At 42.1% G+C, this 20172-nt stretch overlaps 1 protein-coding gene across 1 annotated transcript in view; it reads left to right on the forward strand.

Moving 5' to 3' along the window:
* abca4a (ATP-binding cassette, sub-family A (ABC1), member 4a) overlaps nt 1-20067 on the forward strand; it is a 37211-nt gene extending 17144 nt beyond the window's left edge. The window contains exons 12-50 of the mRNA XM_069151387.1: nt 961-1166; nt 1249-1425; nt 1654-1876; nt 2809-3030; nt 3529-3733; nt 3824-3909; nt 4158-4362; nt 4978-5155; nt 5820-5951; nt 6168-6307; nt 6406-6543; nt 7699-7877; nt 8131-8233; nt 8810-9015; nt 9235-9289; nt 9474-9554; nt 10140-10297; nt 10480-10604; nt 10775-10873; nt 10969-11158; nt 11311-11405; nt 11711-11743; nt 11961-12066; nt 12243-12317; nt 13393-13562; nt 13701-13878; nt 13978-14093; nt 15108-15255; nt 15348-15471; nt 16193-16322; nt 16504-16624; nt 16748-16810; nt 16898-17004; nt 17300-17441; nt 18079-18213; nt 18311-18414; nt 18729-18821; nt 18917-19166; nt 19330-20067. Of these exons, the coding sequence (XP_069007488.1) occupies nt 961-1166; nt 1249-1425; nt 1654-1876; nt 2809-3030; nt 3529-3733; nt 3824-3909; nt 4158-4362; nt 4978-5155; nt 5820-5951; nt 6168-6307; nt 6406-6543; nt 7699-7877; nt 8131-8233; nt 8810-9015; nt 9235-9289; nt 9474-9554; nt 10140-10297; nt 10480-10604; nt 10775-10873; nt 10969-11158; nt 11311-11405; nt 11711-11743; nt 11961-12066; nt 12243-12317; nt 13393-13562; nt 13701-13878; nt 13978-14093; nt 15108-15255; nt 15348-15471; nt 16193-16322; nt 16504-16624; nt 16748-16810; nt 16898-17004; nt 17300-17441; nt 18079-18213; nt 18311-18414; nt 18729-18821; nt 18917-19166; nt 19330-19449 (5418 nt within the window). The 3' untranslated portion in view covers nt 19450-20067. The remainder of the gene's footprint in view (nt 1-960; nt 1167-1248; nt 1426-1653; nt 1877-2808; nt 3031-3528; nt 3734-3823; nt 3910-4157; nt 4363-4977; nt 5156-5819; nt 5952-6167; nt 6308-6405; nt 6544-7698; nt 7878-8130; nt 8234-8809; nt 9016-9234; nt 9290-9473; nt 9555-10139; nt 10298-10479; nt 10605-10774; nt 10874-10968; nt 11159-11310; nt 11406-11710; nt 11744-11960; nt 12067-12242; nt 12318-13392; nt 13563-13700; nt 13879-13977; nt 14094-15107; nt 15256-15347; nt 15472-16192; nt 16323-16503; nt 16625-16747; nt 16811-16897; nt 17005-17299; nt 17442-18078; nt 18214-18310; nt 18415-18728; nt 18822-18916; nt 19167-19329) is intronic.
* The last annotated feature ends 105 nt before the right edge of the window (nt 20068-20172 follow it).

The raw sequence follows: 20172 nt of genomic DNA on the forward strand, positions 1-20172 counted from the left end.
TATCCTTTTGACTTCTCATGACTTTTTTAAATTTTTTTTTATTTCAGCAGCACCTTGAAGTTTACTTTTTTGGCCTTTGCGAAATGTTTTGTTGGATGTGTTACTAGGAAATGCTGTACAGACATTTATATTCACCTCAGGATGAAGTGCAATCACTTGGTGATCCACTGACATTTCACCCGGTGCAGTCCATCATCTGTACCCACAATATTCTGAACGGGGTCACGGGTTGGCTGGAACCTATTCCAGCTGCCTTTTGGGCGAAGGCAGGGTACACTCGGGACAGACAGAAACAGACTTGCATGCTCTCATTCAAACCTACGGGCAATTTTTAGAATCACCAGTTAACCTAACATCATGTTTTTGGATGGTGGGAGGAAGAAGAGAGAACCCACGCAAGCACAGGGAGAACATAAACTCCACACAGAGAGGCCTCCGCCCCAGCTAAGGTTCAAACCCACAACCTTCTTGCTGTGAGATGACATAACCACTGCACCACCACCCGGTGCAATCGTCATGTCCAAACTTGAACGTACTCTTGAGTTTATGATCATATATATGTCATACAAATGACATTAACAACAGCCTCAGCTTTACTTTGCTTTTAGATCTACTTAGCAGAGGTTAGCATGCTAATGTGTTAAACTAAGACGCAGAATCTGGGAACCACTACATCTGCTTAACATCAGTATGCTAGCATTGTCGTTATTTTTATGTTAACAGGGAAATGTTTGCGTTCAAGGTGATCTTGACTTCCAGACTACCTGTATGGATACAGTAATGGAAAAGTAAAACTGAAAGTAAATAATCCTCAGCGGTAAACTCCTGTAATGCAGGAATAATGAAACTCATTTTGTAAACTTTTAAACAGACAGCACCTGAAATGCAGTTTGGTGAGCCTCCTACAGGTCTGTCTAACCACATGTCTGTCTGTCTCTCGGTCATCTTTCCTTTTCTCAGTGTGTGATCCTGGATAAATTTGTTCCTCTGCCTGACGAGGATGCTGTCACTTATCGGGCCTTGGACCTGATGGAGGACAGCAAGTTCTGGGCCGGCCTCGTCTTTGTAAATATGTACTCTTGGTCCACCAATGTTCCGCCTCATGTAATGTTCAAGATACGTATGGATATTGATGCAGTGGAGCGCACCAACAAGGTCAAAGACAGGTCAGAATCAAACCCTGGTGGAAATGATGTCTTTAGTATAATGATGTCAGACTTAGAGACTGAATATGTGTGTATTGCTCAGGTATTGGGACCCGGGCCCCCGAGCTGATCCGATGGATGACCTCCGCTATGTTTGGGGTGGCTTTGCTTACCTTCAGGACTTAATCGAGCACGGCATCATCAAGGCTCAGACAGGGAAGGAGTGGCCGCTGGGTGTTTACCTACAGCAGATGCCGTACCCCTGTTATGTGGATGATCTGTGAGTGGAAACACAAGTTTAAACACATTTAACAGCCATGTAGCAGAGCTCATGGTTTGCTTTCTTTTAGCTTTTGATTTTCAAGGTAAAGTCATGAATTTGTGTTACACTTCTTGTTTTGTTAATGAACCTTAAAATATGTGAGAATCACACAATTCTGGTTCCATTCATTAATCAGGACTGCTTCTCTTTCATCCTGCGTGTCCTCTGTCTCTCTCGTCCGTCCAGCTTCATGCTGACGCTGAGCCGCTGTTTCCCCATCTTCATGGTACTGGCCTGGGTCTACTCCGTCTCCATGATAGTAAAGAGTATCGTCCTGGAGAAGGAGCTCCGCTTGAAGGAGACCCTGAAAGCTACGGGGGTCACCAACGGCGTCATTTGGTCCACTTGGTTTATTGACAATTTCATCATGATGGGCATAAGCACAGCTCTCCTCACCATCATCATCATGGTGAGGAAAAACTCACTGAAATTATTTTCTTTGTCTCATCCTTGTTCTTTATATTTAGGCACATAAAGAATGGATAATTCAATCTATAAATAGTACATAAATGTTGGAGCTCCTACATATTATATATAGACTTTTCTTCACCACATAACAGGACATTTCTGATTTCCACCACCATTCAATTTATTGACAGTTAGAGTAATATATAATCTGCCTTTATTATAGTGTAAATCATTACACTCTTTTGCCTTGAAATAATTAATCAGTAACAGTATTTCACCGAGTGCAAACCAACACTATTAATAATTAATGAAAGACCTGTGAATACCATGACATCATGGGAATTATGTCAATGGCTTTGCAGGACTGGGCTGGTCAATGATTAATGCTCCTACCTCAGTCACTAGTTCCTTCATGTTGTCAGCAAGTCTTGTTGTCCAGCTGACACGTTAGTATTGTAAAATGGGCTGTTGTGACCTCTGGAGGAAGCTTTATGTAAAACATTAAACATGAAAACATCCTAATTTATTGTAAAAATTCCGCTTTTGTTTTATTTTTATTTTTTTTTTTACTTTGGACAGCTGGCTACAATTTCTTTAGAGTTATTTACAACATCCAAAAATTTCACAAAAGTTCAAATAATAGGCAAATGCATGTGGATACTGTACATTTTGACCTGCTTGTTTATACTGGACGAGCATAGTTCTGTCAATTTAAGTGTTATAAAAGATGCAGATACAAAATATAACATGTCTTATGTTGTCTACATGTAAATATAACCAAACACATTTTCAGTAAAACTCTGTCCAGGTCACTTTTAAACATTTGAACCAAAATCATTTAAATATTTATATACAGACATCTGTTTGGTATTTTAATGCAGATGTGTACTGCACATGAAAACATCACCGTGTGTGTTTCTTTCCTGTCTGCAGGAAGGGGGAGTGTTGAACTACAGCAACCCCCTCATCCTCTTCCTCTTTCTGCTTACCTTTACTACGGCTACCATCATGCAATGCTTCCTCTTCAGCGTCTTCTTCAACCAGGCTAACCTGGCAGCAGCCTGCTGTGGTATCGTTTACTTCACCCTTTACCTTCCGCACATCTTCTGCTTCGCCTGGCAAGACCGCATCACCAAAGATATGAAGATCCTGGTGGTGGGTGTCTCCGACTGAGAGCATGCTACGCAGGACTAAGTTATTCAGTTTTAGTAAAAGAGCAGGATTTATCGGAAAACTTGGAAACTAGATTTACTGAAGGGGAAAACAATCTCAGCTATTTGAGGTACAAGACTCTGTCAAAACCCACGATATGGCTGGAGCTTTTAATTTGAAACAACAGCTTTTAATTTGAAACAGCTATGAACTGCCTAAATAGCTTAATATAGAAAGAGCCGAAAAGAATACGTGCACATAAAGTGCTGGTGTGCATCAAAAAAGTAACGGTACACCAAAGAGTAAAATGTAGAAGTCATGGTACTGTGGACTGGTAAGTACCGGCCCAATTGAAGCACAGGATATGAAACAGATTTTCAGATTATACCAATCATTGCTTAATTAACAGACAGTACATTTGTAGTGCAGTGAACTCAGTAATATTGATGGAACTTGAAGAATCAAACCCGTAGATGATTTTCCCTTTGCCTCCTCACCCAGAGTCTGCTGTCCCAAGTGGCGTTTGGCTTCGGGACCGAGTATCTGTCCCGGTACGAGGAGCAGGGTCTGGGTCTGCAGTGGGACAACATCCAGACCAGCCCACTGGAGGGCGACGAGTTCTCCTTCCTCACCTCCATCTGCATGATGGGCCTGGACACTGTGCTCTACGCTGTCGTGGCCTGGTACTTGGACAATGTCTTCCCCGGTCAGTGTGTCAGAGAGAAATGAAAGGTATGTTTTCAACTATTGCACTTAAAACAAATGTGCTCATATTTTTTATTTCTTCTCGTTACAGGGCAGTATGGAATTGGTCGTCCATTTTACTTCCCTTTCCTGCCCTGTTATTGGCTCAACAGTGTGGCTCCAGCTTCAGGTACACTGGTAGTTTCCCTATTTGCTCATTTGTTAGAATTTCTTTTGGCATTTTTGCATGACATTGAGGGTGATTTTGGGGGCAAAGGTCTCCAGCCTGAAATGAATTAAACAAGTCAACTACCCGAACACTCGTTCCCTATTCATTAACTTTGCATTAGGAAAGATTAATTTTAAACTGATATGTCTAAAATAACACTGGATTGGACTGGATTGGATTGGATTGGGAATTTTCTATCTACATATACTAATATAAGCCCCCATTTTCTGTAGGGTTGGATAAAAAAGGCTTTGACAACCTGGCAAACAACGGGCAGGGAGAGGAGCCGAAAAAAGAGGAGGAGGACGACCAAAATCTGGAGAAACCCACAACTGTGGAGAACACACCGTCATGTGAGCACCAGGATCAGCGTGAGAGGAAGGAGAACCAGGCTGAGACAGAGAAGAACCAGGAGAAGGACGGTATAATGGATGCTCATTTTGATTTTCATTAGGATTTCTGTACAAAGCTGCTTGTCTTACAAAGAGAGATGCAGTTTGCTAAACTCATAACCGACGTGCTTTCAATACATTATAACTTCCTGGAGTAGATGCACTTCAATATATTTAACAGTTTTACATCTATCATTATCTCTGCTACTTTCTATTACCAAAGAACTACAGTATTACAGCATACGTTGACACACAATTAATTATGTAATCATGTCATATTTCTCCAAGCAAACAGCTGATCTCAGTAAGGGATTAGTGTTCACTTCCCTCATTTACTCCCTATCTCCCAGTCAATATTCATTGTGTGGGAACTCAATGGCCTTGTGTGTATGTTTGCAATTGCTGTCATATATGAACGGACACAGTAAGCCTCTCAGTTTCATGCTTAGCTTAATAAGTGATGGAAACGTTGTTTTTTACACTTTATGGCATTCCGATCGCTTGATCTCATGTTTGTTTGGCATCTTTTACAGACATTTAGGGACTGAAATAAAATAGTTGTTTCCTGGTTAAAGGAGATATGATTATATCCTCTGATTCCTGACAAATTAGTAACAGAAATGTGTTTGTCTTTGCGGCATACAGAGCAGTCATTCTTCGAGGCTGAGCCGGCTGATCTCATGAAGGGTGTCTGTATCCAGGACCTTGTCAAGGTGTTCGGCAGCAGCGCCACACCGGCCGTCGACGGCCTCAGCATCAACTTCTACGAGAGTCAGATTACTGCCTTTCTGGGCCAGAACGGGGCTGGAAAGACCACCACCATGTACGACACACAGATTCTGTACATACACATGTTCATACACTGAATGCTGAATGTGTAGGAAATCATTTACAGGGTTCCCACAGGTCAGGGAATTTCATGGAATTTCAGGGTATTTCAAGGAATTTTTAAAAACTCTTTTCCAGACAGAGAAACTCAAATTTGAGAATGTTTTGGGCCAAGTCATGGAATATCAGGGAAATTTGTTTGCATGTTTAGATTTTAGTTTCCATTTATTTATCAAAATGTAATATTTCCATGTATGCAGCTGTAGAGTTAGTTAACTAGTGTGTATGTTTGGTAGCATTAGTGGTCACTGACAGAAATTGAAAATGTAGTTTATTAGGTTGTGAGCTAATTACTGTTATTGTTAGGTAACTTCTTTGTCTCTGAAACCAGTATTAACACATTTATTTAATTTCTTTCAATATCAGTGCGCACTGGAGGGTCAGCCCGTTTTTAACAGAAATGTCACTGTTTCTTGTCTGCTCAGCACAACTGCAGCACGTTTTTCTGGTTATTATTAATCCTTGAATTTCAACTTTCTAGTTTGTGGAAGTCAGGAAAAAGTCAGTGAATTCGACATTTGACTTGGTGGGAACCCTGAGTCTAAAACATCTGTCTTCTTCTCTCTGCACATCTGTATTTCTGTCTCTGTCTCTCCCAGGTCCATCTTGACCGGCATGTTTCCGCCCACCTCGGGGACAGCAACCATTTATGGCAAAGACATCCGCACAGACATGGACACCATCCGTCAGTCTCTGGGGATGTGCCCTCAGCACAACATCCTTTTTCACCAGTATGTAACCCCCTACACTATAGATCAAAACTATTAAAAAAGATTAATTAGATGATGTAATGTATTAAAAATACTCAAAAATAACTCAAATAAGTATATTTTTAACACTATATATTACCTCATAACTGAGAATATTAAAACAATATAATGAATAAACAGAAATAAATAGCTGTAACTGCATTATTGTTTCTTCGTCTTTCTCCTGTCCCTGCTCAGTATGACCGTAGCAGAGCACATCCTCTTCTACTCGCTGCTGAAAGGCCGTCCGATAGCCGAGGCTGAGGAAGAGGTGGAGAACATGCTGCAGGATCTGGGTCTTCCTCACAAGAGAGACGAGCTGACCCAGAACCTCTCAGGTCTGTTGGGAAAAGAGTCGTACGCACAAACTCATTAATGCTCACTGTTACACACACTGATATGTGCACCATCAGTACATAATGGTGTTGTAATGCAGGGGGCATGCAGAGGAAGTTGTCAGTCGCTTTGGCTTTTGTTGGTGGAGCCAAAGTGGTGATCCTGGATGAGCCCACTTCTGGGGTGGACCCCTACTCCAGACGCTCTATTTGGGACCTGCTGCTCAAATACCGTCCAGGTAACACTTTCCCTCGCTTTTTAAACTTTTACAGTGATAGCAATACTGCATTAATATTAAGATATACAAAACAACAAAACAATTCCTACAATGTAAATATACAGTACAAATCCCAGTTTTATATTTCTGTAGTTGACTTACATTAAGTTTCACTGTCATCGTCATGTAGTTGCAGTATTTGTATTTATGATACCTTGAATTTTGTTATGAGCACCTCATTAATAACCAACCATTAATATGGTATTATATGCGAGGTAGCTTAGTGGCAAGTAAGGTTCATGACATCATAGCATTATCAGTACAAAAGCCTTCATATAATGGATTATGTTGAATATTACCTGATCTGAGCCAATCAGAGATCCTGTGACAGCGTAGTTTGTAATGCTGGATTAAATGACATGCAGAGGCCAGAGTATAAACAATTCTGACAGGTTTGTCTGGTCACGTCACACATAATTCAGGGAAGAGCCGAGCACAAATCACTGCAGCATTTATGTCACTACTGACGGCGAGTGTGTCAGTTCTTTCAGTAAACCCAGGCGGCGGTTTGAGAGGGGATGAAGGGGGACGCCATCCTCCTTGTTTAGCAAAATGACCAAAGTGCATCCCCCTCGTTAACCTGCCATCAGGGGACCAAGACCAAATTTCAAAAGCCTCTGAGAGAGTCAGGTCCAGTGGGACTTCTGGAGCAGACACACCACCTTTCAAAAATTAAAATCTCTCTTCTACCTCTCAACAGTTTCTGTATTTTTCGCTGCCCTGAGGATACTAAACTATAGCACAGAGTCTGCATACAGGACAGCCTCATGGCAGATGATACCAACCTCTATTAGTTACATTTTCAGCGGCTGCTGCCACCTTTCCACAATCATAATGTGGACAAGTTGCACAGTAATAGTATTATTGAGTATAGTTATGTAGACTAAAGGGAAAGTCGATCAGCACCATACAAAGTCAGGTATACACATAAGTATATGGAATATATTTGTATATTCACAATTAATCTGCCTATCTGCCTTATCATTTCACAGCAGAACAGTAACGCTTTGATCTTTATAAAGCTACGTTGTAATAGAGAAAAGTTTGTCCTGAATCAGAAACATCAAACATCTTTTTCTTTCTCTCTGCGTCCCTTCATCATCCCTCGCTGTGCAGGTCGCACGGTGATCATGTCCACCCACCACATGGACGAGGCCGACCTGCTGAGTGACCGGGTGGCCATCATCTCGCAGGGCCGCCTCTACTGCTGCGGGTCCCCCATCTTCCTCAAGAACTGTTTCGGTGCTGGCTTCTACCTCACTCTCGTCCGCAGGATTAAACACGATACGCCCAAGGTGGGAACTAATAAAAATGGAACCGTGTGTGTTTGTATATATCCGTGTTTAAATGGTACAGAGTTGTAGCTTTGAAAGGGAAATGGTAAAGACTAGATTACACTTTTAACATCAGACTAATACTGTGGTTTCACCTTTCTCCTTGTTTTTTGTGCGCAAGTCTCCTGTGAGACTGAGGGGGAAGAAAATCGATGTAACTATTAGCTATATTGTTAAAGTAAAAATGTCCTTCTGGTATCGTGTTGTCCTGCAGGCGAGCTGTGACTGCACAGAAGATTGCTCCTGTAAATGCTCAAAGTGTTCAAAGTTTAAAGAGAACCAGGAGGAGAGCCAGGCACCGGACAGACAGATGGAGGGTAAGGTCACCATCAGTTCAAACACTGTACGAGTGTTAACCTCAGAGATCAGTTTGTTGAACCTGCTTTTAGTCTTTCCATCTTTAAAAAGATTAACACAATAGGACATAATCTCTTTGTCATCTTTGTCTCTTTGTTCCTTAGCACTGGATTGTAGTTTTTCTACTTACTGTACAGTACCTGCTGTCAACACACCTAGAAACACCCTGTATTCACTGTACCCACAGCCACTGTATGCTCATTATTAAAAGTCAATAGGACATGGAGATGTCCTCAATAAATATGACGATTAAATTTACAATCAGTTCATTCACTGCCCCTCCTGGGCTTTCGGTGTAACTGGAGTTCTTAAGGTTATGTGAGAATAAGCTTTAATAGATGAGTTGCAGCACCAACATTAATAGTAACACGATGCAGCAAAGAAAATAGGATATCTGCCAACTGAGTGCATGTTGCATGTGGAAATGTATGGAGTGTGCAAACTCAATAGGAGAAAAAGTAAAACGACAAATAACACAAGTCGCAGGGATTAAAGTTGAAGATAAGATTAAATTAATTTCTTCCCCTCATCTCCAGGTAACATCGAGACGATCACAGCCTTGGTTCATCATCACGTGCCGGAGGCTCGTCTCATCGAGGCTATCGGTCAGGAGCTCACCTTTCTGCTGCCCAGCCGCAACTTCGAGCCTAGAACGTATGCCAGCCTCTTCAGGGAGCTGGAGGAAACCCTGGTGGACATCGGCCTCAGCAGCTTCGGTGTGTCCGACACGTCACTGGAGGAGGTGTGTGGAAAAACAAAAGAAAGTTTCATGCAACTGTTTGGACTTTCTTTTCAGAAAGTAGCCTAATTAGCATTTCAAAATAACATTGTGGTCTCGGGACAAAAATAATTTAGACAGCAAAACAGCAATTTGTACAATCAGGATCTATTTCATGAGGTTTTGTTCATAAAGAGCTTCTTTTAGTCTTTGCTAACAATAAAATGATTTATTTTCTTTTAGATCTTCCTAAAGGTCACTGGAGATGGGAATGCAACCAACAGGAAATGTATTACAGGTAAAGTAAATAACAAAACAGCAGCAGTTTTAGTTGGATTTTCCTCCTTTTCTCGTCCTGTTGATTTATTTTGAGTCTTGGTGTGTCGTTCTGTTGTCGTGGTCGTTCTTGTTGTCCTCTTTTTCTCAGTCTACCCCTGATCATGTGTGTCATGTCATTCACGTTTGTTCTTGAACTCTCTCAGATAATAAATCATTCCAGCAGATTTCTCGTGCTAGTTTCTGTGGATTCAACAGGGTGGCTGTTGATATGGAACCACTAAAAGGTGACAGTGGCTTTCAGCTGACAGCTCTGGACAACTGCTGCTGTTGTAGGAAAACCATTTTCACTGCAGCCGCCAAACAAAATGCTAATAGAAGAAGAAGAAGAAGAAGCGCCATGCTTGCTGTTGGCCCCTGCTTTCAGTCTTTGTGCTAAGCTAACCAGCATCTGTTTGAAACTTGTATTTACTACATGGACAAGAGATTGCTACCAAATTTTTCTTATCTAACTTTGGGCAAGTATTTCTCAGGATATGAGACTACAAACTGTTATTTTAAAACATTTTTGATCTCTTCCTGAGAATACACTTTGGTTAAAGGTGTTTTTCCAGACAACAGTGTTATGCAGAGAGCTTGTGACCAACTTGTATGTTGATCATAAATATATATATATTTTTTTACATTGGTAAAAGTCCAAATGATGACTGTATCCCTGAAACACTTGAAGATTGCTGCTGGCTGATGCTTTTTGAACACTGCACACAGAAGACTAAACACGCTTGGGTAGCTGGCTTCCTTTTCCAATTAGACTTGGCCATTACTGGAGCAAGCTTTAGGCTGTGCCAACTTGACCTGAGCTCTTGTTGCAGAGTCCAATGGCCAGGGCCCATGTGATAGCTCAGACGGCAGTGCTGGCAGGGGATCGTACCAGGTTAGAGGCCTCTGTTTGACCATCAAACAGTTCTTTGCCTTGCTGATCAAGAGGCTGCATCATGCAACACGTTCCTACAAAGACTTCATTGCCCAGGTAACCTTCAAATAAACACTGGAGCATTTCGTATTTGAACTTCAGGTCATATTTTTTATAATAACATCTCCAGGTTTTTGCAAATGAAACAGCAAGTAATCTGCACATTTTTAGTCCCACCGAGGCAACGTCTCAAAGATTTAGCTTTTTTTTAATTGCAGTTCTGTGTCTGTCTCTGGTAGATTTTGCTGCCAGCCAGTTTTGTTTTCCTGGCGCTGACGTTCACTCTCATCGTTCCACCTTTTGGAGAGTATCCTAGTCTGACCCTCAGCCCCTGGATATACGGACGACAGTACACCTTCTTCAGGTGGGCAACAGCTTGTCTTTGAGGAGATTTACCTCTTCAATGAGATCAGTATGAGACCAAAAAAACGATTTTTGCTCAAATGACTAAAATGTTTCTTAATAAAATTTGGGCAAATTAACCAAATTTGTTTTTATTTTTGTGACTGTATTTGCTTAATTTGTCCACTGCAGTAATGAGCGTCCAACGGATGCTCCAATGAGATACTTTGCGGAGGTGTTGCTGGACCGGCCTGGCTTTGGGACTCGCTGCATGGTGGATGAACCTTTAGAGTAAGAAATCTTCTCAGTTATAGATCTATTTCTCTCTCCACACTGTCTGCTGCGCTGCTTGTCTGACATCTTGGGTTTATTTCTCCCACCGGCAGAGATTTCCCATGTAACAACATCACCACAGAGTGGGAGATGCCCTTGGTTAACCCTTCCCTGATCGACTCGCTGGCCGGCCCAGAGTGGAGCTCCCTCACACCATCTCCAGAGTGTCAGTGCAGCACCAACAGGAAGCTCACCATGCTCCCTGTGTGTCCTGCAGGAGCTGGAGGTCTGCCACCTCCACAGGTAGGTCGGGTAACTGATATTAAACATGACAAGACACAAACACAACATCATCCTCTTCAAGCACACAAATAAAGAAGAATCACTTCCACTTCTCCATCACAGCTAATAAGTGTCGAATTTAAAATATACACCTGTGCTGCTTTGTTCTTCAGAGGATCCAGTCAACAGGCGATGTTCTCATGGACCTGACAGGCAGGAACATCTCTGACTATCTGGTGAAGACCTACCCCACCCTCATCAGAACCAGGTACTGGAATCTTCTCAAAAGTTAATTGTTAAAAAACTGTATATATATGCAAACTGACATAAGATGCATTAGATTACTGTACTTAATATTATAGAACATAATAGCATCCATTTATTATAGATTCAGAGTTCTGCATTGATCTAAACATAAGATATCAAACAACAATATAGTACAGTACTGTTCATTTAAAACCATTTCAACATGTTGTGATCCTATTGGTGATGTTTAAAAACTTTTTAAATTGTAATGTGTTCCTGTATGAGAAATAATATATAATCTTTTGTGGGTTTGTGATTTCTTTCCAGCTTGAAAAGCAAATACTGGGTGAATGAACAAAGGTAATTGGCATCCAACTGATCCATTGAAAGGTTACATTTATGTTCAAGTAGTGATATTTTACAGGCATTTTGAAGTACATTATTTTTCCTGGAAGGATGTGTAGTGGTCCAGTTCTCCCTCTAGTGGTTATAATAGGTAGTACAGTTTTGATGTACAGCAGGTGGAGTTGCAGAAGAGTTTTATAGATATCAGAAGGTTTTTCTCTGGGGTGTCCAGGTATGGAGGGATATCAGTGGGAGGACAGCTCCCTGTTTTAGAGCTGGATCCAAAGACCATCCAGGATGTGGCAGTTCAGTTGGGACGCCTGCTCAATGTTACTGGGGTAAGGCTTTTAAGATGTGTGTGTGTGTGTGTGTGTGTGTGTGTGTGTGTGTGTGTGTGTGTGTGTGTGTGTGTGTGTGTGAGTGTGAGTGTCTGTTTGTTTACTATTATCTCTGTTCCTGCATTCACCACCTTACTCTTTTGTGGGGTTTTTTTTTTTTTTTTTTTTATTACCAGGGTAAATACTCCAAACAAACACTGAATGACATAGGGACGTTCCTCAGGTCCATGGAGACTCATAACAATGTCAAGGTCAGTCCAGTAACACTCATGGTTGGATCTCTGTGTGATCAGCTCGCCTTGTGTTATATGACCATGGATCAATAAGTTCAGAGACTACTTCTGTTGCACGTGAACGGAGCGTAGCATCGTGACGTGCACGGAGTACAGAGGAGCTGTACCCTTCGTGAGTAAGTACTCCAAGTTTCATTCCTTAATCAAAATCAGCACCTGAGTTACACATGCTTTTGTGAGCAGTGATCCGGGTGCGTCGGTGATGTTTTACGCACCTGAAACTTGAGCAATATGTACACATTAAAGTTTGTCATAAAGTATTGGGGAACGGAAAGAAGCAGCAGGGAGTTGAATCCAGTGAGTAGGGGTGGTGGTAAACAACGACTGTGTTGTTGTGGGCAATAAACTTGTGCGTTTCCAATGCGCTGAGTGGGCGTGTTGTCATGTTGGAGAACCCAACTGCTCTTGCGCCACAGTTCAGGTCACTTGCACTGAAGGTTTTTCCTCAGACACGTCAGAACATCACAGTTGAACTTGGTGTTGAAAGTCTGACCCCGGGGGACGAATTCACAGTTTACAGCCCTCATGAATGTAAAAAAAAAAAAAACACCTGGTTGAGCGCCTGACCTGACGCACCTTTTTTCAGTTTTGGACAGTGACGTTCTGCCTCAAAAATACGAATGTCCCTCAAAACACATCACCTGCTCATTGCTTCATTGCCGTAGACTTCCTGAAGCATTTTAAGGATCTCTGTTTGACACAAAATATGGTTCCTCTGGCCCAAGTCCACAGAGAAATCTCCATGTACACAAACCAGGACTCACAAAAACGTGTGTAACTCAGGAACTGATGATGATCCGGCGACAAAATGTGTAACGCTGACTCATTCGGGTTATACCTCCCTTCCTGCTCCGTGCACGTCACGGTGCTGCACATCGTTCGCACGCAACAGGAGCAGTCTCTTAACTTATTGATCCACAATACGTTTTTTTCTTTCACAAACCCAGTAAAGGCTGTAGTTCATAGATACAAGCCTGTTGTTGCCATCATAAATCAACACTTGTCAAAGTTCAGCATCCACTGCTTTTCCCAGGTGTGGTATAACAATAAGGGCTGGCATGCCATGGTATCCTTCATGAACGTGGCCAACAACGCCATCCTCCGTGCAAACCTGCCCAGAAGCGCGAACCTGGATGAATACGGCATCACTGCCATCAACCACCCTCTGAACCTCACCAAGGAGCAGCTCTCTGAGATCACTGTGTGAGTCACCACCAGCCAGATAGTCGTTATCCCCTTATATCTGAAGCTCTGAAACTTTTCCCAGGTGTGACCCATGTGGAGTAACCTTCTGTGACATTAGCTTGTAGCAGCTCATCCATCTCTCTGTCCTCCCCTCAGTCTGAACACATCAGTAGATGCTGTGGTGGCCATCTGTGTCATCTTCGCCATGTCCTTCGTCCCGGCCAGCTTCGTCCTCTATCTCATCCAGGAGAGGGTCACTCAGGCCAAACACCTGCAGTTTGTCAGTGGCGTCAGTCCGCTGGTGTACTGGATGGCCAACTTCCTGTGGGACATGGTACGGTAGCACCGTTACCTTCTGAGAGTGTGTCACTGCCAGTGCCAGTATGATGTAATAATAGCTCCTGCAGACACTGGTGTTTTCTGTGTTCTCCAGGTCAATTACTCCATCAGTGCAGCGATGGTGGTGCAGATTTTCATCTTCTTTGATAAGAAGTGCTACACCTCACCAGCCAACCTCGAACCACTGATTGCTCTGCTTATGCTTTATGGGTAGGCTTCAATCTTTTCTCAAGTTTATGAAACACAAAAAACCCGAAATCAACATATCACAGCCACAGCTGGACTTTGTGAAAATAGTTATAATGACTTTTAAATTGATCCAGTTTTCAGTACAAATGTGTTTCCTGCAGCTGAATTGATAACACACCTGGCAGATTAAAAAAATAAATATTGGATCAGTGTTGGTGAGGTTACTTTTGAAATGTAATAAATAATAAGATTACCAGTTACCCTGTTAAACATATAATAAGTAATGTAACTATTTCACTGACTTCATCAAAGTAATATAACTTACTACAATACTTATGATGTTGTAGCTCCTTTGTAATCACCAACATATTGAAGAACTAAGAAACTAGAAGCTAATTTCATTACACTTTTTTTTTTCTCAGTTACTTTAACAGATTAAAGTTACTTTTATTTTGTAATTTCATTACATAACTGTTTATTTTTCTTACTGATCCCACAATGATCAGTTCAGTAGCTGTATGGATTTCTGTACGGTTTTTGCTTTCATCCAAATCAACACACAGTATGGATAGATTTTTAAACGCCTCGCTCAGTGGATATTTTTCATCATCCTGCCTGAATGTGAGCTTCTGTCATCACCAGATCGTTGTTACTCTCATGTGGGTTAAGTTTACTGAGCTGGCTCAGCTGGCCAGAGACAAGCTGAGTCAGCTGTTTGTGCAGTCAAAGTATCAGCAAAGGAATATATTATTAAATACTATTAGATCTATAATTGTACACTTCATATGCAGTCATGCCTGTGTGACTGTGTTCCACACTGTACCGTGTTTTTTATTGCTTCATATCTTCATTAGCTTTGTCAACTTTATAGTGACTGACACATTTTGAATTCACATTTTGTATCAGCTTTTGTCAATCAGCTTTTTTTTTTATTAATGTTTTTTTTTTTGTATTTTCTTAATACTAAGTTACTGGTGAAAAACATCAAACTTTCCCTGTGCTTCACTGATTCTTTTGTTGCTCTCTTTCTCTCAGCTGGTCTGTGACACCCATGATGTACCCCATGTCCTACATCTTCAGTGTCCCCAGCACAGCCTACGTCTCTCTGTCGTGCATCAACCTCTTCATCGGCATCAACAGCAGCGCCATCACCTTCATCCTGGACCTTTTTGAGGGCACCACAGTAAGCTCAGGGTCCCTGTTTATCTAAATCCTTTCATCCATCCGTCTCTTCCATCTCGCACTCACTTTTGTGCGTGTTGTGTTTCTGCCCAGGGTCTGTACAGGATCAACCAGCTGTTAAAGACGGTGCTGCTCGTCTTCCCTCACTACTGCCTGGGCCGAGGTCTCATCGACATGGCCATGAACCAGGCTGTGACTGACATCTACGCTCGCTTTGGTAACTGCAACACACACAAAACATCCGTCACAGTCGAGCAAGCAAACGGTCGTACGAGATAAAGTATCCGACTGTCGGACACCATCTCAACACTTTGAATGAAGGTTGCGTCAGAAATCTGACAGCGTACATTTGCCATTAAGGCCTCAGCCAGCTGCAGAGCTGTAACACGCTCTACAAAACCGCCCGTGGACCAAATCCAACAACAGACTTTCCACTGTTGATGAACAACCCAGGAAAAGATTATGGTTTCGTTAAACTGATTTAAATTCAACGAGTTCCTTAAAGACTACGTAACCTTCATCGTCATGGCAACAGTAAACGTCTAATTAAAGAACTGTCCTGACTTGTGGTTGGAAACAGGAAGTGAACAGTGGTCTCGCGTACCAAAGTCTGCTGTTATATCGAACGATAAAAACTAATGCCATGTAATCTACGTCCCTTCTTTGAGACCCCAGATTGTTGTTATTTATACGACCACTAGAGGTCGCTTAACTTTAATACCTAACTGGGTCAGAATTAGCTGCGAAAGAACTGTGTGGTTGTTTCTTAAGGAGGACAGTCTTGAAATATTAATTATGTGTCTCTGATCTTTATGTATTTCAGTGTGTTAAATATTAAATAGACTGTAAAAACTCATTAAAGGTTGTCAATGAAAAACAAACAACACTAAATGTGGAAGCAGGATTCACAGATGTGTCATGCTGATATGTTTCCTCAGGTGAGGACTACAGTCCAGAACCATATAACTGGGACTTTATTGGGAAGAACCTGGTCTTCATGGCCATTGAAGGATTTGTGTATTTCATCCTGAACATTCTCTTCCAGTATCACTTCTTCCTGGATAAGTGGTGAGTGCATCATTGAATCAGATGCCAAGTTTGCCAGATGTACTTGAATAATTTACACACGTATTGAAATGCAGGGAAATTGTAATTTTTCTTTCCAGATAACACAATCTAAAATGTGATGTTACTGACACATAGATTGACCAGATGTTGGTTTGCTAACTTGTTATTTTTCCACTGGCAGGACACAAGACGGCCCAAAGCCTCCCATCTCAGACGAAGATGTAGATGTGGCCAAGGAAAGAGAACGAATCTACTGGGGTGGAAAAACAAATGACATTTTATGCATAAGAGACTTGTCCAAGGTCAGACCTTATTCTAATTATGATAAATTATCAAAAGTGTGAAGAATATAATGAGATTAATGTTTGAAAAATATTTTAAACCAACTATATTACTTGGATTTTGTTCTCCTCTTGCCTTGGCAGACGTACTCAGGAACAATAATCCCCGCAGTGGACCGAGTCTGTATCGGAGTATCACCCGGAGAGGTTTGTACAGTTTGAACTGATTTACTTTTCAGCGGAAACAAGCTGTTAACTTTACTGTTTGCTTTTTCTTCTCCTCATCATCGGCAGTGCTTCGGTCTTCTGGGCGTAAATGGAGCAGGGAAGACCACAACGTTTAAGATGTTGACTGGAAACATAGATGTCACCTCCGGGGAGGCCTCAGTCGCTGGTCACAGGTTGTTAATGAACCCATATTAATATTAAAACAAAGATTCTTCTCAATTATATCCTAGGTGAAAAACAATGCTTGATACCCATCTCATCTTTGTAATTTCAACATGTTAAGGCATAGAAATAATTTACTAAATCCAGATTATTGGCTTCCTGTAACTGTAATCTGGATCAGTTCTATAACAAATACTTATTTAAAGTCTTATGAGAGGTTGTTGGTTATTAGTCAGATATTAAGAAGCACATTACAGAGAACTCTTCCTCATGTCTTACTGTGTTTCCATTGCGTTATCTTTGCAGCATTTTGACCAATATCCTGGATGTCCACCAGAACATGGGTTACTGCCCGCAGTACGATGCCATAGATGAGCTGCTGACGGGCAGAGAACATCTTCATCTCTATGCCCGCCTCCGAGGAGTCCCAGAGTCTGAGATCAGCAGGGTGAGAGGCAGCTTCTGAAATAAATAATCCTGAGAGCTGTTTTTGATGATCATAAGCAGAAAGTCTAACTACAGTCTTGACCAGCATTTGTTTGGCTCAGTTCTGTTTCTACCTGCTGAACAACTGCTAAATGTATTACAGTGTGTCAGTAGCTGAGTTAGAAATGATTATACACCTGTTCATTTCCTCCCGGCTTAATTACTGTAATTCCCTTTCCTCCTGTCCTACAAGACATCCCTGATGCTCACACAGCTGGTGCAAAATGCTCCAGCTAAGTTCCTAACCAAATCCTATAAATGGACTAATGCAACTCCAATCCGGATTTCCTTACCGTGAACTCCCATCAAACTCAGAATCAGGTCAAGATTGTTACGTGTAGAGCCTTGCATGGACAGGCTGCAGAAATCTGATCCTCTGATCAAGGTTTATTTTCTGCTTCTCACTCCAGCCTCAAGACAAAAGGAGACTTGTACTCTTTTAGACTTACAATCTCTCCACTCTGCTGACTGCTTTTAGAATGCCTCCCAAGTTTATTGTGTTTTATCGTTAGGCACATTTTCTATTCTTGAAAGAAAATAAATCTACTTCCTACTTTCTTTTATTATAACACAAAGCCCTTTACCCTCCTCACACTCAGGTTGCAGACTGGGCCATCCAGAAGCTGGGTCTCTCAGAGTATGCAGGTCGAAGCGCCGGGACCTACAGTGGAGGGAACCGGAGGAAACTCTCCACAGCGATCGCCATGATCGGCTGTCCTGCTCTGGTGCTGCTGGTGAGGCCAACACTGGTGCTGGGTTGGATTACGGGAATTAGGACTGAAAAACTGCTTTTGCGTTTATCTTAAAGTGTTTATTGTAACTTTCCTTTAGGATGAGCCCACTACAGGTATGGACCCTCTCTCCAGACGCTTTCTGTGGAACTCCATCATGAGTGTTATCCAGGACAGACGAGCTGTGGTCCTCACGTCACACTGGTAAACTACATATATAACTATTTTTAGGGATGGGTCACGAATTATGAATATTCGATTAGTCGTTTTAACGACGAATCAATTAGTACATGCGACTTCCGTTCTTCCTTTTTTCCCCTGTTGTCCCCAGCGCCTGGTTGTAATGCGTTATTCCCGTCAGAAGATGGCGGAATATTCAAAGAAAAATTGAATCGTTCAGAGCAAATTTCAAATAGTAGTTTTGCTTGAAATACCCAACCCTACTGTATATGTGTGTGCGCACACATGCATGTGTCTTTGCGAGCGTAGAATTAACTGTTATGATTTGGTCTTCCCAGTATGGAGGAATGTGAGGCGCTGTGTACCCGCTTAGCCATTATGGTCAATGGATCCTTGAAGTGTTTGGGAACCATTCAGCATCTCAAATACAAGTTGGTCCATTTCCTTTATTTCATATTGTTGTTACAAAATACTCCAAAACGTAAGTACAAACTCAACCAACCATTGTTTGAAAATGCTGATCTAGATATGGCGACGGCTACGTGGTGACCATGAAGATCAGGGCAGCTAAACCCGGTTGTGTCCCAGACCTGAACCCTGCTGAAGCTTTCATGGACAGCACTTTCCCCGGCTGCATCCAGAGAGAGAAACACCACAACACTCTGCAGTACAAGATCCCCTCTTCCTCCCTGGCCAAGATCTTTCAAGTAGTCCTGTCTCACAAAAACCAGCTCAACATAGAGGACTACTCTGTGTCACAGACAACTCTGGACCAGGTAAAGGAGCATCGAGGAGGAAGGCTTACATCTGTCCTATCTGATTTTAACCATCTTTCATTTTGTTCTTTATTTACGGTCAAAATGACAGAAAAACACTGAGCTGCATGTCAATCTGCTTCTTTAAACAAGCCTTCATGTTCATGTTTCTATGTCCTCGCAGGTGTTTGTGAATTTTGCCAAGCAGCAGTCAAGAGAGGACGACAACATTGTACTGCATCCTAAAGCTGCAGGAGCACAGCGACCTGTGGAAGACGCACCCTGGAAGTCTTTGAGGAAGTGAACTTCCCCTCTCTGAGCTCAGCTGGAACAGAGCTGTCCGTTTACATGACGAAGGCCGCCACATTCGAAGGCCTAAGGATGCGTGCACGTCGGAGGACTGAAAGCTAGTCGGCAGAAACGGAGCCTCCGTTTCCTTGTTTGAGACAGTGTACAGAAGAATAGTGTCGTCACCGGTAGCCTGATAGAGACCGGCGACAGGTGCGTCAAGTTTGGGATACTAAAAACCACAGAGGATGGATGGGTTGTGTCCTCCAGCAAAAAGAAGTCTGCGTATTTAATCCACGATGGAAGGAGCCTTTAGAACGGGGAAGTTGATTGTTTGTATGCAATAGACTTTACAATTAAGGCTGAAGGTGGTGGCCCCTTTGATTGATTTGACATGCGGCAATACTGCACATGCCCTACTTTGCTTTTGCAGTAAACAGGGTTAGCGGGCTTTGAATTTGGAAAGTGTGGAGCATTTGTGTGCCTGCTGTATGTTCCACGTTCTGCTCACCTCGTAGGCCTTGCAAACTAAATGAAACAGATTTAGAAACAAGACAAAGTCCGTGACTTTGATTCATCACATGTTAACTTGTAAAAGAAAATAAGCATAGATCCTTTTTGCTTCAGTTGCCAAGCAAGATTATCTTTTTATTGCCTTCTTGAAATAAAAATGAAGCACTCGTAGAAGCGTAGCGGCAGCACTTTATTGATGCAGCATTAATCGAAGCATCGCAAAGAT

This window comes from Embiotoca jacksoni, unplaced genomic scaffold, assembly GCF_022577435.1.
Source record: "Embiotoca jacksoni isolate LCO1_2020_lvr unplaced genomic scaffold, fEmbJac1.0.p SCAF_17, whole genome shotgun sequence".
In the NCBI taxonomy this organism is placed as follows: domain Eukaryota; kingdom Metazoa; phylum Chordata; class Actinopteri; family Embiotocidae; genus Embiotoca; species Embiotoca jacksoni.